The 14,338-nt window shown below is 42.5% G+C and overlaps 1 protein-coding gene across 1 annotated transcript; it reads left to right on the forward strand.

Annotated features, from left to right (window-relative positions):
• Positions 1–2,181: 2,181 nt before the first annotated feature.
• On the forward strand, positions 2,182–12,826 carry LOC145425143 (stonustoxin subunit beta-like). The gene is made up of 3 exons (XM_080298021.1): positions 2,182–3,534; positions 10,950–10,996; positions 11,145–12,826. The coding sequence occupies exons 1-3, from the start codon at positions 3,323–3,325 to the stop codon at positions 11,678–11,680; spliced, it is 795 nt and encodes a 264-aa protein (XP_080154147.1). The 5' UTR covers positions 2,182–3,322; the 3' UTR covers positions 11,681–12,826.
• The last annotated feature ends 1,512 nt before the right edge of the window (positions 12,827–14,338 follow it).

The raw sequence follows: 14,338 nt of genomic DNA on the forward strand, positions 1-14,338 counted from the left end.
TATCTGTGTGTGCAGGTGACTATTACTGTGCAGAATTATTAGGCAACTTAACAAAAAACAAATATATACCCATTTCATTTATTTATTTTTACCAGTGACACCAATATAACATCTCCACATTCACAAATATACATTTCTGACATTCAAAAACAAAACAAAAACAAATCAGCGACCAATATAGCCACCTTTCTTTGCAAGGACACTCAAAAGCCTGCCATCCATGGATTCTGTCAGTGTTTTGATCTGTTCACCATCAACATTGCGTGCAGCAGCAACCACAGCCTCCCAGACACTGTTCAGAGAGGTGTACTGTTTTCCCTCCTTGTAAATCTCACATTTGATGATGGACCACAGGTTCTCAATGGGGTTCAGATCAGGTGAACAAGGAGGCCATGTCATTAGTTTTTCTTCTTTTATACCCTTTCTTGCCAGCCACGCTGTGGAGTACTTGGACGCGTGTGATGGAGCATTGTCCTGCATGAAAATCATGTTTTTCTTGAAGGATGCAGACTTCTTCCTGTACCACTGCTTGAAGAAGGTGTCTTCCAGAAACTGGCAGTAGGACTGGGAGTTGAGCTTGACTCCATCCTCAACCCGAAAAGGCCCCACAAGCTCATCTTTGATGATACCAGCCCAAACCAGTACTCCACCTCCACCTTGCTGGCGTCTGAGTGGGACTGGAGCTCTCTGCCCTTTACCAATCCAGCCACGGGCCCATCCATCTGGCCCATCAAGACTCACTCTCATTTCATCAGTCCATAAAACCTTAGAAAAACCAGTCTTGAGATATTTCTTGGCCCAGTCTTGACGTTTCAGCTTGTGTGTCTTGTTCAGTGGTGGTCGTCTTTCAGCCTTTCTTACCTTGGCCATGTCTCTGAGTATTGCACACCTTGTGCTCTTGGGCACTCCAGTGATGTTGCAGCTCCAAAATATGGCCAAACTGGTGGCAAGTGGCATCTTGGCAGCTGCACGCTTGACTTTTCTCAGTTCATGGGCAGTTATTTTGTGCCTTGGTTTTTCCACACGCTTCTTGCGACCCTGTTGACTATTTTGAATGAAACGCTTGATTGTTCGATGATCACGCTTCAGAAGCTTTGCAATTTTGAGACTGCTCCATCCCTCTGCAAGATATCTCACTGTTTTTGACTTTTCTGAGCCTGTCAAGTCCTTCTTTTGACCCATTTTGCCAAAGGAAAGGACGTTACCTAATAATTATGCACACCTGATATAGGGTGTTGATGTCATTAGACCACACCCCTTCTCATTACAGAGATGCACATCACCTAATATGCTTAATTGGTAGTAGGCTTTCGAGCCTATACAGCTTGGAGTAAGACAACATGCATGAAGAGGATGATGTGGACAAAATACTCATTTGCCTAATAATTCTGCACTCCCTGTATTCATTCACTCTCACATTCACACACTGGTGGAGGTAAGCTACAGTTGTAGTGGTAGGTTAGGTTTTGCCCAAGGACAAAATGACCAAGACAGAGAGAGCTGGCTCATCAGACAGACAAGCTCATCTTGTAACCTACTGGTTCGCTGGTCAGCACACCAGCTGACTAGCGAACCGGCTAACTAGCACACCAGCTAACTAGCACACCGGCTAAATAGCAAATCAGCTAACTAGCAGACCAGCTAACGGCAGCCACAAGCTGAAGGACGATTAAATGTAGTGGAGATATCAGAGATGACACTGGTGTGTCCGATTCACTCTTTAGCACTCCGTTCACTCCGGTGTGTCAGCCAGAACACCACTGAAGGCCAAATGATCCCAGCATGTGGAATAAAGAGCTTAAGGTTTGGTTTGAGACACTTTATTCTTTCACTGATTGATTCTTGCGGCTGTGATCATGTGTGTGGTTTCTTACAAAAAGGAAGTACACAATACAAATACATGACAAATAAGATGAATAGATAAGTTACATATCCAGTTATATGTACGTACATCAGTATAGCTAATATAGCCATATATAAGGACAAAGATCACAGTACTATAATGCAGTAATGTTAAACACAAAGGTGTATATCTACATAAATCTGTCCTATCAGTGATCAGGGTACTGTAGTATACTTCCACTACATAAACTATAGAAACTAAACGACATTAGTGTGACTTTAAGTTACCATCAGTACAGACGAACTGATGGTAGTTGTACAAAATAAAGGCATTGCAATTATTGTGAAGGGCTTCCGGTTAAACTAAGATCAGCTGATTACCTCATAACAAATTGTTTGCTATAGAACGCAGCTCCCACTCTTCATTAATATCATGTACTGTAACTCCCAAGTAACCATGGTTACCCAGCCACGCCCAGTAGTCTCCAGAGAGACCAACAGCTGGTGCACGTTGTAACGCCGTGGCTTTCATAGTCTCTCCTTTTTCTACAGCTCATGTGTTCTTCTTGTGATGGTGCGTCTTGAGGGAGGCTCATACATGCCATCATTTGTTGATCCTAAGAACGTTCCTCAGACCGACTTCTTCAACAACACTAATCGGCCTGCAGTTTGTAGCTACTCACTTCACTGTGGTGTTTGTTAGCTTGTCTTTCTTTGGTTTTATCCTGACTCCTCCCACAAGCTGATCCTACGTAGTCTGCCCAAGCCTCCCACCTCTGTTTGTTTGGGTGGTTTGTTTGCTGCCATCAACAGCGTGTAATGCATTTAAGTGATACTTCAGACATGAAGTACTGCGACAATAAAAAACTCAACTTTGCTTAAAAATAACTTTAGTTGTATCAACACTGCCCTCTGGAATAATTAGACTTTGGTGACAAACTGATGTGATCTCCATGTTTCCTTTGTTGGACTGTGGGCGAGTGTCAGAACTGAATGTACTGAGTAACATGTGGAGTTTAAATATGTGTCAGTTCCAGTTTTAGAGCTCTAAAGTGCAGCTATCATGTTAGGAATATGTTAGGAATAGACAGGAACACTGAGCACACTGAGGTCAAATCTTTATTTATCCAGTTCATCTGTAGGCTGAGCTCAGTCCATCCATTTAGTGAAATGATGTTTAAAGGTCTCCTTGTTCTGTGAGCGTGCACAGATCCTGAAGCAGAAAGCCTGGGTTAACAGAGAAATGATCATCACTGTGATGATGCTCACCATCTCTGACTGGGATTTGAGGTTTTGTCAAAGCAGCAAAGAAAGCCTGGCTATGTTGGACTGGGTGTGGAAGCAGCTCCCAGTTTGAGTTCAGGAGACAGACACCCTCTCTACTTTGACGATCAGCTTCAAACTTTCCTTTTTGATAAAACTTATAGTTAGAGCTGGATCAGGTGACCCTGAACCATCACTTAGTTATGCTGCTATAGAGATGGATAACAGATGGATTGTTGTTTTGTGTGTCTGCAGTCTGTCAGGCTGTCTGATCACAGAGGAAGGCTGTACTTCTCTGGCCTCAGCTCTGACCTCCAACCCCTCCCATCTGAGAGAGCTGGACCTGAGCTACAATCATCCAGGTCTCTCAGGAATGAAGCTTCTGTCGGCTGGACTGAAGGATCCAGGCTGGAGACTGGACACTCTCAGGTATGGAGAGAATGTCTGATATAGGAGGAAGAGCTGGAATCATTTCCTGTGTCTTTCACTCACTTCCTGTTTGTTTCCTGCAGATGAGACATGAACAATCACACATGCAGGAATATTTTCAGGGACAGACACACTAGTCTAGCTGGATAGTACATGGATATTTATGTAGGGGGTCTTCAAGGAGTCTGTTTGCAGGAACATTAATGATAACTGATAAGTCATGTTGAGAGTTTCATTAAAAGTAGACTTACAGTTAGGTAATATTTGGACAGAGACAACATTTTGTAACTTTAGATACAAGTATCAGCCATGTGTGTGTTTCCCATGCTGTATGTCCACAGTCACAGTGACAGTCAGTGACACTGACAGAAGGATGAAACAAGGCTGTGAATCATTTCAGTCTGTGTGTGTGACAAAGAGGCAGACAGGAGCAGCTAACATTTGGAAATGGAAGCTTACTGGAAACACTACATTCACGGCTGAATTCACAATAGATTTGTTCTCAAGTGCACATTTAGCAGCTAATTTCCAACAAATTTCCCACGTGTGGGACTAATAAAGGTTATCTTATCTTAATGCTAATACTGTTTTCCCTTTGCTTTCTACAGCAGCTATTGCTAAGTAGGCCACTTTGCTCCGCTAAGGATTTGTGTGACCATGATGGAGACTCTGATAAGCTAATGCTGCTAAGCTAATGCTGTTTATGGGCCCTGTTAGAATCAATATTTCATTCTCATTCTGTTGTTTGAGAACAATGTTAACGTTTCACATCATTATAACACAAGAGAAAAGGGTATTGGCATTAGCTACTAGTGCTTATTCACCTCAAATTACCTTTAGCTGCTAATGGCAGCCTACTTAGCATTAACTCCTCACTAATATAATGCTAATTCACATCAAATTAGCATTAACTTCTCATATTGTTATAAGGAAAGAGAAAACGGTATTAGCATTTGCTGCTAATAATTATTTACCCCTAATTAGAATAAGCCGCTAAAAGCAGCCAACTTAGCATTAATTCCTCACTTTGTTGTTACCCAACGGAAAAGAGTATTAGTATTAGCTACTATCATTTTTAATAAGTAAGAGAAAACAGTATTAGCAGTAGCGCATAATGCTAATTCACGTCAACGTAGTATTAGTTAATAATGGCAGCCTACTTAGCATTAACTGCTCACTAATATAATGCTAATTCGCATCAAATTAGCATTAGCTGCTCAAGTTGTTATAAGGAAAAAGAGAAAACGGTATTAGTATTAGCTGCTAATAATTATTCACCCCTAATTAGAGTTAGCCCCTAATGGCAGTCTACTTAGCATTAACTCCTGACATTGTTATAATGCAGGGGAAAAGAGTTACCATTATCGGATAATGCTAATTCTCATCAAATTAGCATTAGTTAATAACGGTAGACTTCATATCATTAGCTGCTGTCATTCTTACAAAGCAAACAGTATGAGCATTAGCTGTTAATCCTTTTTCATCTAAAATTAGAATTAGCCACTAATGGCGTATTGTTAAAAAGTAAGAAAAAACATTGTTAGCATAAGCGGATAATGCTAATTCATCTCAAATTAGTATTAGCTAATAATGGCACCTGCTTAGCATTAGCTGGTCACATTGTTATAAGGCAAGAAAATATGGTATTAGCATTTACTGCCAATTTCTATTTACCTAAAATTAGCATTAGCCACTAATGGTAGCCTATAGCAAAAACTTCTTAATGCTAAATGAAGTTAATTAATGCTAAGTAGGTTTAACTGAAATTAAAGTAGTGTTAGCATTAGCTGCTGATATTGTTAAAAGGTAAGATAAAACATTGCTAGCAGCAGCGGATAATGCTAACACACATAATAATTAGCATTACCTAATAATGGCAGCCTTCTTAGCATTAGCTGCTCATATTGTTATAATGCAAGGGAAAAGAGTTGGCAAAAACAGTGTTAGCATTAGTGGATAATGCTAATTCACCTAAATTAGCATTAGCTAATAATGGCTACGTACTTAGCATTACCTACTAATATTGATATAAAGCAAGAAAATATGGTATTAGCATTAGCTTCTAATGCTTTCTCATCTAAAATTAGAATTAGCCACTAATGGCATCCTATTTAGCATTAACTCTTCACATCGCAAGGGAAAAATTAGAATTCAATAAAAAAAAAAGTGTTCACATTAGCTACTTGTATTGTTAAAAAGTAAGAAAAAACATTGTTAGCATAAGGGTATAATGCTAATTCACCTCAAATTAGTATTAGCTAATAACGGCAACCTACATAGCATTAGCTGGTCACATTGTTATAAAGCAAGAAAATATGGTATTAGCATTATCTGCCAATTCCTATTCACCTAAAATTAGCATTACCTGCTAATGGCAGTCTACTTAGCATTAACTCCTCACTAATGTGATGCTAATTCACATTAAATTAGCTTTAGCATTAGCTGCTAGCATCAGCCTACCTAGCACTAGCTGCTCACATTGTTAAAAGGGAAGAGAATACGATATTAGCATTAGCTGGTAATATTTATTCACCCCTAATTAGAATTAGCCACTAATGGCAGCATACTTAGCGTTAACTCCTCACATCGTTGTAATGCAAATGAGGCTAACTTGCATTAAATTAGACTGCTGTTATTAGCTAATGCTATTTAGCAGTAGCTGCTCACATTGTTATAAAGCAAAGGAAAACGATATGAGCATTAGGTTCTAATGCGTATTTGCCTTAAATTAGACGTAGGTGCTAATGGCAGCCTACTTAGCATTAGCAGCTCAGATGTTATAATGCTAGGAAAAAGAGTGTTAGCATTAGCCGTTCACATTGTTATAAAGTTAAGGGAAATAGTGTTAGCATTAGCTACTCACATTTTTAAAAAAAGTAAGTGTTAGCATTAGTGCATAATGCTAATTCATGTCAAATTAGCATTAGTTAATAACGGCAGCCTATTTAGCATTAGCAGATAATGTTGACCTTGGCCCACTGGAAAAGTTAAGAACTAAAGATTTAGGAGTGTTTCTCGATAGCTCTTTCTCGTTTGAGAAACAAATGAATTCTGTTATTAAAACCAGCTGTAAGGTTTATATTGTTGATTGTCATTTATGTTTAGAAATATTTACTCATATATGCTTAGAATTGTATAATCGATTGGATGATGATAGAGGTTCGATCCTTAGTAGTCTGTAAAGACTCTGTGTGCCTTCCAGAGTGCTCTGGCATGCACACACCACTTGGGGCCATGAGAGAGGTCGTACCCTCTCTTACTGATTTATGGTGTAGGACAGGGGTCTCAAACTCAATTTAGCTGGGGGCCGCTGCAGGCAGAGTCTGGGTGAGGCTGGGCCGCATTAGGTTTTCCACAAGAAAGGCATGGTTAAAAAATTCCAATCTTCTCAAATCTCTTTATTTTTATTTTTTAACACAAAATATGAAAAATAAATAAACAAATTAAGAATTAATAAGAAAATAAATCAATCTGTAATACATAAATAAAATAATAATAAGATATTTTTAGTCAGTGAACTTGTGTGTTTTTTTCAGTCTTCTATATCTGCTGTATTTAGATTAAAATGTCTGTATTAACAGTTCTATAACCTTCTTCTGAACATGAATGGAACACTGTAGAAAATGAACTGTTCTTCTGAACATGGCTTCTCTTGCCTACTCCTTGCTGCTAGAGACCTGGCAGCGTTTCCTCTCGCATAGCCGAGCCAGATTTGGCCTGAGGGAGGAAGCAGTTGCGACCCTCAGTATGTCTTGAAGATGATCATCCGTAAGTCTGGACCTGTACTTGGACTTATTGAAGTTCAAAGTGGAGAAGAGCTTTTGGCACAAGTATGTGCTACCAAAAAGGCACATGGTCCGCTTGAACATTCGGGAAAGCCGAGGGAAACTAGGGCTCAAGTCTCTCAAAAATTGTCCAAGCTTGTCTGCTTTTCCACTCACCTCCCTGAACTTTGCTTTGAGTTCAGAGTTGCACTGCAGCTCAATGAGCTCCATTTGAAGCACAGAAGGGGCATCTTGCACATCAAAGGAGAAGGGGTCCGCAAAAATGTGAAAGGTGGCTCTGTGTGTCTTGAAGTCAGCAAACCTGTGATCAAATTACTCCTGTAGCCTCAAAATGACATCAACATACTCGTCAGCACTGAATGGTGTGCCTGCATCCACGAGTGCCTTGCATGCTGGGAAATGGCAAAGGTTTGTCTGAGAGAGCTGAGCTTTCCAGAGCGCCAGTTTTGTGGAGAATGCTCTCACGTTGTCATAGGCAGCACTGACAAGTTGCCCCTGGCCTTGTAACGTCTTGTTCAGTACATTAAGCTCATGTGTCATATCAACAAGAAAAGCTGAGTCCATGAGCCATTTGGGATCAGTTAGCACAGGAACACTAACTCCATCCTTCTCCATGAAGGCTTCACTTCTGCTCTCAACTCAAAAAGTCTCTTTAATACATTTCCCCTGCTGAGCCAACGTACCTCAGTGAAGTCGAGCACATCCCCATATTCTGACTCCATTTCCTCTAAAAAAGCACAGAACCTTCGGTGCTTTAAGCCCCTGGATCTGATTTGGTTGATGCATTTCACAACAATAGACATCACATTGTCAAACTTCAGGCATTTGCTGCAAAGGACCTGCTGATGGATGATGCAGTGCAGAGCAATGGCCTCCTCCACGCCTTCCTCTTCCAGTTTGTTTTGTGCCACCAGTCCATGTTTCCTCCCTGTCATTGATGGCGCTCCATCTGTTGTTATTCCAACAAACCTCTTCCATGGCAAACCAACATTCTCAATGGCATCACACAGCTTGTAAATATCTGCTGAGCGGTGGTCTGGCCATGCATTGGAATTACTGTGAGCAGCTCCTCCATCACTTCAAAACTGTCATCAACACCACGGACATACATTGGGAGCTGGGCAGTGTCGGTGATGTCTGTGGTCTCATCAAGAGCGACTGAGTATACACTGAAACATTTGGCTTTCTCACACAGTTGGTCAGAAATGTCACTTGACAGGTCAGAAATGCGATCTGCTGCGGTGTTGGCAGAAAGGCTGATGTTGCTAAACTGACCTTTCTTTCCCGGACAGACTATATTTGCAGCCTGCAATATGCACTTTTAGACAAATGCACCTTCTGTGAATGGCTTCCCTGCTTTAGCAATCATCTCACTAACCACGTGGCTCCGACTGCTGCATTATTCTCTTTGGTTGCTTTCTTGGAGAAATCTTGCTGCCTCAGTAGATCTGTTTTAAGACTGGCAACCCGGTTCGCTCTCTCGTCTCCCTGGTATTTTGCATCCAGCTCAGCATGTCTAGTTGTGTAATGACGTTTCAAATTGTATTCCTTGTGCAGCGCAACTTTCTCTGTGCAAATAAGACAGGTCGGGGTGCCCCTGTGCTCAACAAAGAAATATTGCATTTCCCACTTTTCCTGAAATTGTCGGTGCTCATCACCAACCTTTCTCTTCACCGCAGGCTTTGAAAAAGACATGTTTGGGGCTATGTGACATTTATAATTCTACTTGGTGTCACTGTCGCATTGAAGTTTCAATCAAGCGTTTAGCCGACGGACGGGGAACGTCTCAACGCGTAGAGAACGTCATTTCTGCTTCTTTTTCTTGCAACCGTAGCACGGCGATCGGCAGATAAAAAGCCGGTAGCAGTCTCCTTTGTTTTTACGCTCGATGTTCATGTCTTTCATGACGACACGAACACCGTGGCGTTTGCAGATGGTAGAAAGTGCAGGGATAGCGAGCGCAAAAAAGGCGACTGCTCACGGCGCCGGGCTGTTGTTACAGGAGAAAGAAGCGGAAATGACACCGTGACATATAACAAATAACATCAGCTGTTTCTGATGTTAGTTGTTTTGACTGCTTTTACATTATATTGAAATATATGTAATGTTCATGTTTGCTGCAATGCAAACGCAGTGATGCAAATAAAAACATGGAGCCACAAATTACGGTGCGACCCTATAATTAGTCCGGGTTACCGGGGACTGTTGTTGCCGATGAACAGGTGTCGCTATGTGACTGCAGACTAAATTGGGCTGCATTGAGTTCATGACTTTTCTTTTATCCCGCCGCCTACGCATCACTGTGAGAGTTAATATGAGATCTCTCTCTGTGGAAAAATAACTTTAAATCCCACTGACGTGTGTATAAATCTATATACGTATAATGTCCCGCTGGGCAGCAACTTAAAAAAACAACTTTTTTTGAAGTGTTGTGAACGCAGCGCGCTGGGGCGAATGTCGGCGTTTGCCCAATAGAAAGGAGGAAGCCAGCCAGGCACAGAAAGAAAGAAACACTCCAGGGCAACGCTGCTGGAACTTTGACTCATTGAGAAATGTTTCCCTGCTTGCATCAAGCCCGGCTGGTGTCCCCTGAGATCCATATCCCACCCTGATTGGTGGGTTAATTCAGCTCCGCCCACAACACTGTAAATTGTGATACATTATCAAACTAACATTACATTTTCATATTAAGGTGGGGCCAAAAACTATCGTCCTGCGGGCCGCAACTGGCCCGCGGGCCGCGAGTTTGAGACCCCTGGTGTAGGAGGACACCTACTCTGTGTCTGGTTAAGTATAAGAGCCCTTTGTTAGGGGGACCGCTGGACTCTTAGCACCAGCTTTGGGGTCACAGGGTCACATCTGGAACACACAGACACACACACACACACACACACACACTATGCACAGACTGGTACTCTTTGTTCATACCTGTGTAAGACGTCATAATGAACTTGTGCATATTCATGTAAGCTCAATAAAGAGCAGTGTTACGAGGGAGCAGACGAGAGCGACTGAGGTCAAGTGAAGGAACGGCGCTGTCACAGTTCTCTCCCTCATCAATTGTCTGGTTCCAGCGGTGGGTCTGTGCTAGACGACCCATCAGCAGCTTTTTCCACTGGTTACCAGTACGTGGTAGAATCCACTTCCAGATCTGGTTGTCTTTAAATCTGTGAATGGATTGGCTCCATCTTATCTCTCTTTAACAAAAGAATCCAAGTGGAGCCCTCAGGTCTGCAGATAAGCAGCTTCTGACCAGAACTAGACGTAAAAACAGAGGTGAGCTTTATCGATGGCTGCAGCCAAACTCTGGAACAGTCGCCCTTCACATCAGGTCGTCACCAACACTGGACATTTTTAAAAGCCGGTTGGAAACACATTTGTACTCTGTAGCTTTCAATCCTGACCAGTCTTTATAGTCATTACTGTGTATGTTTCCTATTTTCTCTCTACTCTGTGCAGCACTTTGGCTCAAGCTGTTTTTAAATGTGCTGATAAATAAATGTAGATTTCTTTGAATAAAACAGTGGAGCCGAGCTTTGAGCTCAGTGTGTAACAGTGTGTGTGTGAGAGCCATGTAATGTCCATGTGTGCATGCTGACTGTGCTGCTCTGACCCCCCTCCTCCTTTCAGGGTGGAGCCTGCTGGAGTCCGATGGTTGAGACCAGGTCTGAGGAAGTGTAAGTGTGTTTTTAATGGGATTCATGAAAACAAAGCAGCACACATTCAACCATCTTCATCATGTCAGGAGTCATCATCAAAGTGTCAATCAATGAACAGATGATGGATCAATAACTGCAGCTGGATTGTGTTTGTTCTCTCCATCAGATTCCTGTCAACTCACAATCGACACAAACACAGTGCACACAAAGCTCCAACTGTCTGACAACAACAGGAAGGTGACACGTGTGGAGGAGGTTCAGTCATATCCTGATCATCCAGACAGATTTGATGTTTATCAGCTGCTGTGTAGAAATGGTCTGACTGGTCGCTGTTACTGGGAGGTCGAGTGGAGAGGAAACGTTTATATATCAGTGAGTTACAGAAGCATCAGAAGGAAAGGAGGCAGTGCTGACTGTTTGTTTGGATACAATGATCAGTCCTGGAGTCTGTACTGCTCTGATGATGGTCCTCAGTCTGTCTGGCACAATAAAATACAAACATCCATCTCCTCCTCCTCCTCCTCCTCTGTCTCTAACAGAGCAGCAGTGTATGTGGACTGTCCTGCTGGCACTCTGTCCTTCTACAGAGTCTCCTCTGACACTCTGATCCACCTCCACACCTTCAACACCACATTCACTCAAACTCTTTATCCTGGGTTTATGTTTCTCTGGTCTCCTGGTTGCTCAGTGTCCCTGTGCTGAGTGGAGTGTAAAGAGTGTCTCCTGTTACAGAAACACTCTGACTGTTGAACAGATAGTTCAGTCTGTACATGTCTGTCTCTTTCACTCACAAACACGTTTTCAGATTCATGGATTCAATCAGTTGATGTTTGAAACTCTTCTAAATGATTCCTTGTAAACTTCTTCAGTCACAAACAAACAGGAAGTGATGTCACATGTGTTCCTGTCCACACAGCAGAATGAGTCTATTGCTGACAGTGATGTACAAACCGAGTGAGCATTTCTGAGGCCCAAAATAAACTGAGTAGTTCACTGAATGAACAATGGACTGTGAGCTCAGTTCCTTCATCATTAGTATGGATTATATATGTATATGTATTATATTAGTATCATATATATCAGGTGCTGCTGCTTTCAGTCATTGTGCAAATGTGCTGTTTGTAAGCTTGTAAAGCTGCAGTCAGCTGAGACTGAAGAAGTCACCTGATCAGTGAGCAAACGTTTCTGAAAACGTCCAGATGAACAGAATCAACCTTTTGGGATCAGCCAGCAATGCAGCATCATTGTTGTTCAGCTTCAGAGGTTTGCAGGAATGAACTGATGACCAGAAACAGCTGCAAAGTCCAAGAAAATACCAGCTGGAGTTCAGCTGCATTTGAAGAAGTCAAAGAAAAGTAAGGATGGCAAAGGGCGACGTTTTCTTCCAAAGAGCTGCAAACATGGTCGACGCCTCATTAGAAGAATCATCTGGACATTTGTGAGGAACTCTAACCAAGAAAGCAACGTCACACAGATCCAACAGACAGTTTCCATGACTGCAAGTGTTGAGTGGAAAAATGCTACATTGCATTATTGCATCCTCTCACCACAGGAGGCGCTGTTGGCACCACTGATTGCTGATCAGCTGTTCTCTGATGATCTGATTGATACTGTGAATAACGGGACTCACTGAACTCTGTGACACAGTGAAGATTACAGAGTTTAACTTCACCCTTTAAGACTGACCACAGAACCAAGTCCGCCAGAGCTTTTGTTATATTTTTACATGCTGTGGAGCCATTTGTGGGAGCATTTCAAGTTGCTATACATCAATACAACTGTTATAGCCCTAATTTTAATAATATGTGTGCATTAAGTCCATAGTAACTACATAAACTGCAAAAACAACCTCTGCTCATCCATCTCTGTGTGTATCAGGATACATTTGGTTCATAATACACAGAAAAATCAGAGTTATTACCTGTAATAAATGTGAAAGATTCCTGCAGTGATAACCAGGCAGGACTGAAACACATCCAAGCTGTCACCACGGTAACAGCACCGCCCATCCACAGGTGAGGGGAGGAGCAAAAAGAGGGACTTTGACCATTTTATACTAAAAACACTCAACTAATGTTTCTAATATGAAACAAATAAGCCCACATTAATGTGAGCGTTTATTAAATAATAATAATCATGATTTCCTCCTGATCTCATTTCCACAGCAGAGAAAACTGTGGTGTATATTGAGGTGGAGGGTGTGGTCTGTGGCTCAGGTGTAGAGTGAGGGTGGGGTGCACCACAGCAGCATGCTGGGACTGCTGAGGGTGGAGGAGGGAGTGATGATGACATCAGAGCTGCAGCACAGAGACCAGTGAACACACAGTCTGTTCATCTTTGCATAGATACAATATACAGCACAATATTGAATGACAGACACGCTGTGGGAGCTTCCACAGATACACTGACGTCAGCATCCAGAGTCCTCCTGCTGCTCCCCCCTCAGAGCCCCGTGATCAGCACCAACACATTCAGTTAGATGACAGAGTCCAGCTGCAGCTAGAATCAGCTCCCCTCTGTGAACAACAGCACAGCGTCAGTGTTTCACACTCAGTGAAAGGAGGAAACAGCAGAAGAACACCATGTGTGCTACGTTTCCCAGGACACACTACAAACTGCACAAATACAGAGCAGCACGTGGAAGGACCTGGAGCTGCATTTACAGAGCTGCAGACAGCGTGATGTCCTGTATGGACAGGTGGAAGGAAGCAAGTCCTCAGCTGGAACACTCGTGTTTGTCCACAGACAGGAAACACAGCAGGAAACTTCCTCACAGAAGTGCAGCTCATGGATAACACACTTCCTGTCAGTCAGAATGAGGCTGCAGCCAAACACAGAAAGGTGTTTTTGTCCAGATGAGCCCAGAGAAGAAACACGAGTGTTCACAGACATCAGAAGCTCAGAGAGGTGAAACATGAGGTTGGAGTCCTCGTCAGCATCCAGAAGAGCTGCTGTGAAACCCTGAGTACTCATGACAGACTCTGATGGCACAAACACATCATGATTCAAACAGAAAGACAAACATGGAGCTCCTGATCCTCCTGCATGAGAACAAGCTGACATGAGCGCTGTGTCTGAGAGTGTCTCCCTGTCACAGTGACAATAACACAGCTGCTGCTCACAGTCATTAAACTGACCTGAGGTCAGCTGTGCTCCTTACATATGAACCATGTGACCTCACATCAGTGCTGTGGATGACTGTAGTCATAGAAGAGTAGAGCTGTAGCAGGTGGTGTGAGGAGGAGGTGGTGTATTCTAGTTAACGCAGTACTGAAACACTCCAGCAGAGGGCGCTGTTAAGTCCTTATTGTAACACAGTTACTGTGTGCAGTTAGACTTCATACATAATCTGCACTTATT

The sequence above is a fragment of the Astatotilapia calliptera genome, chromosome 3 (genome assembly GCF_964374335.1).
Source record: "Astatotilapia calliptera chromosome 3, fAstCal68.1, whole genome shotgun sequence".
Lineage (NCBI taxonomy): Eukaryota > Metazoa > Chordata > Actinopteri > Cichliformes > Cichlidae > Astatotilapia > Astatotilapia calliptera.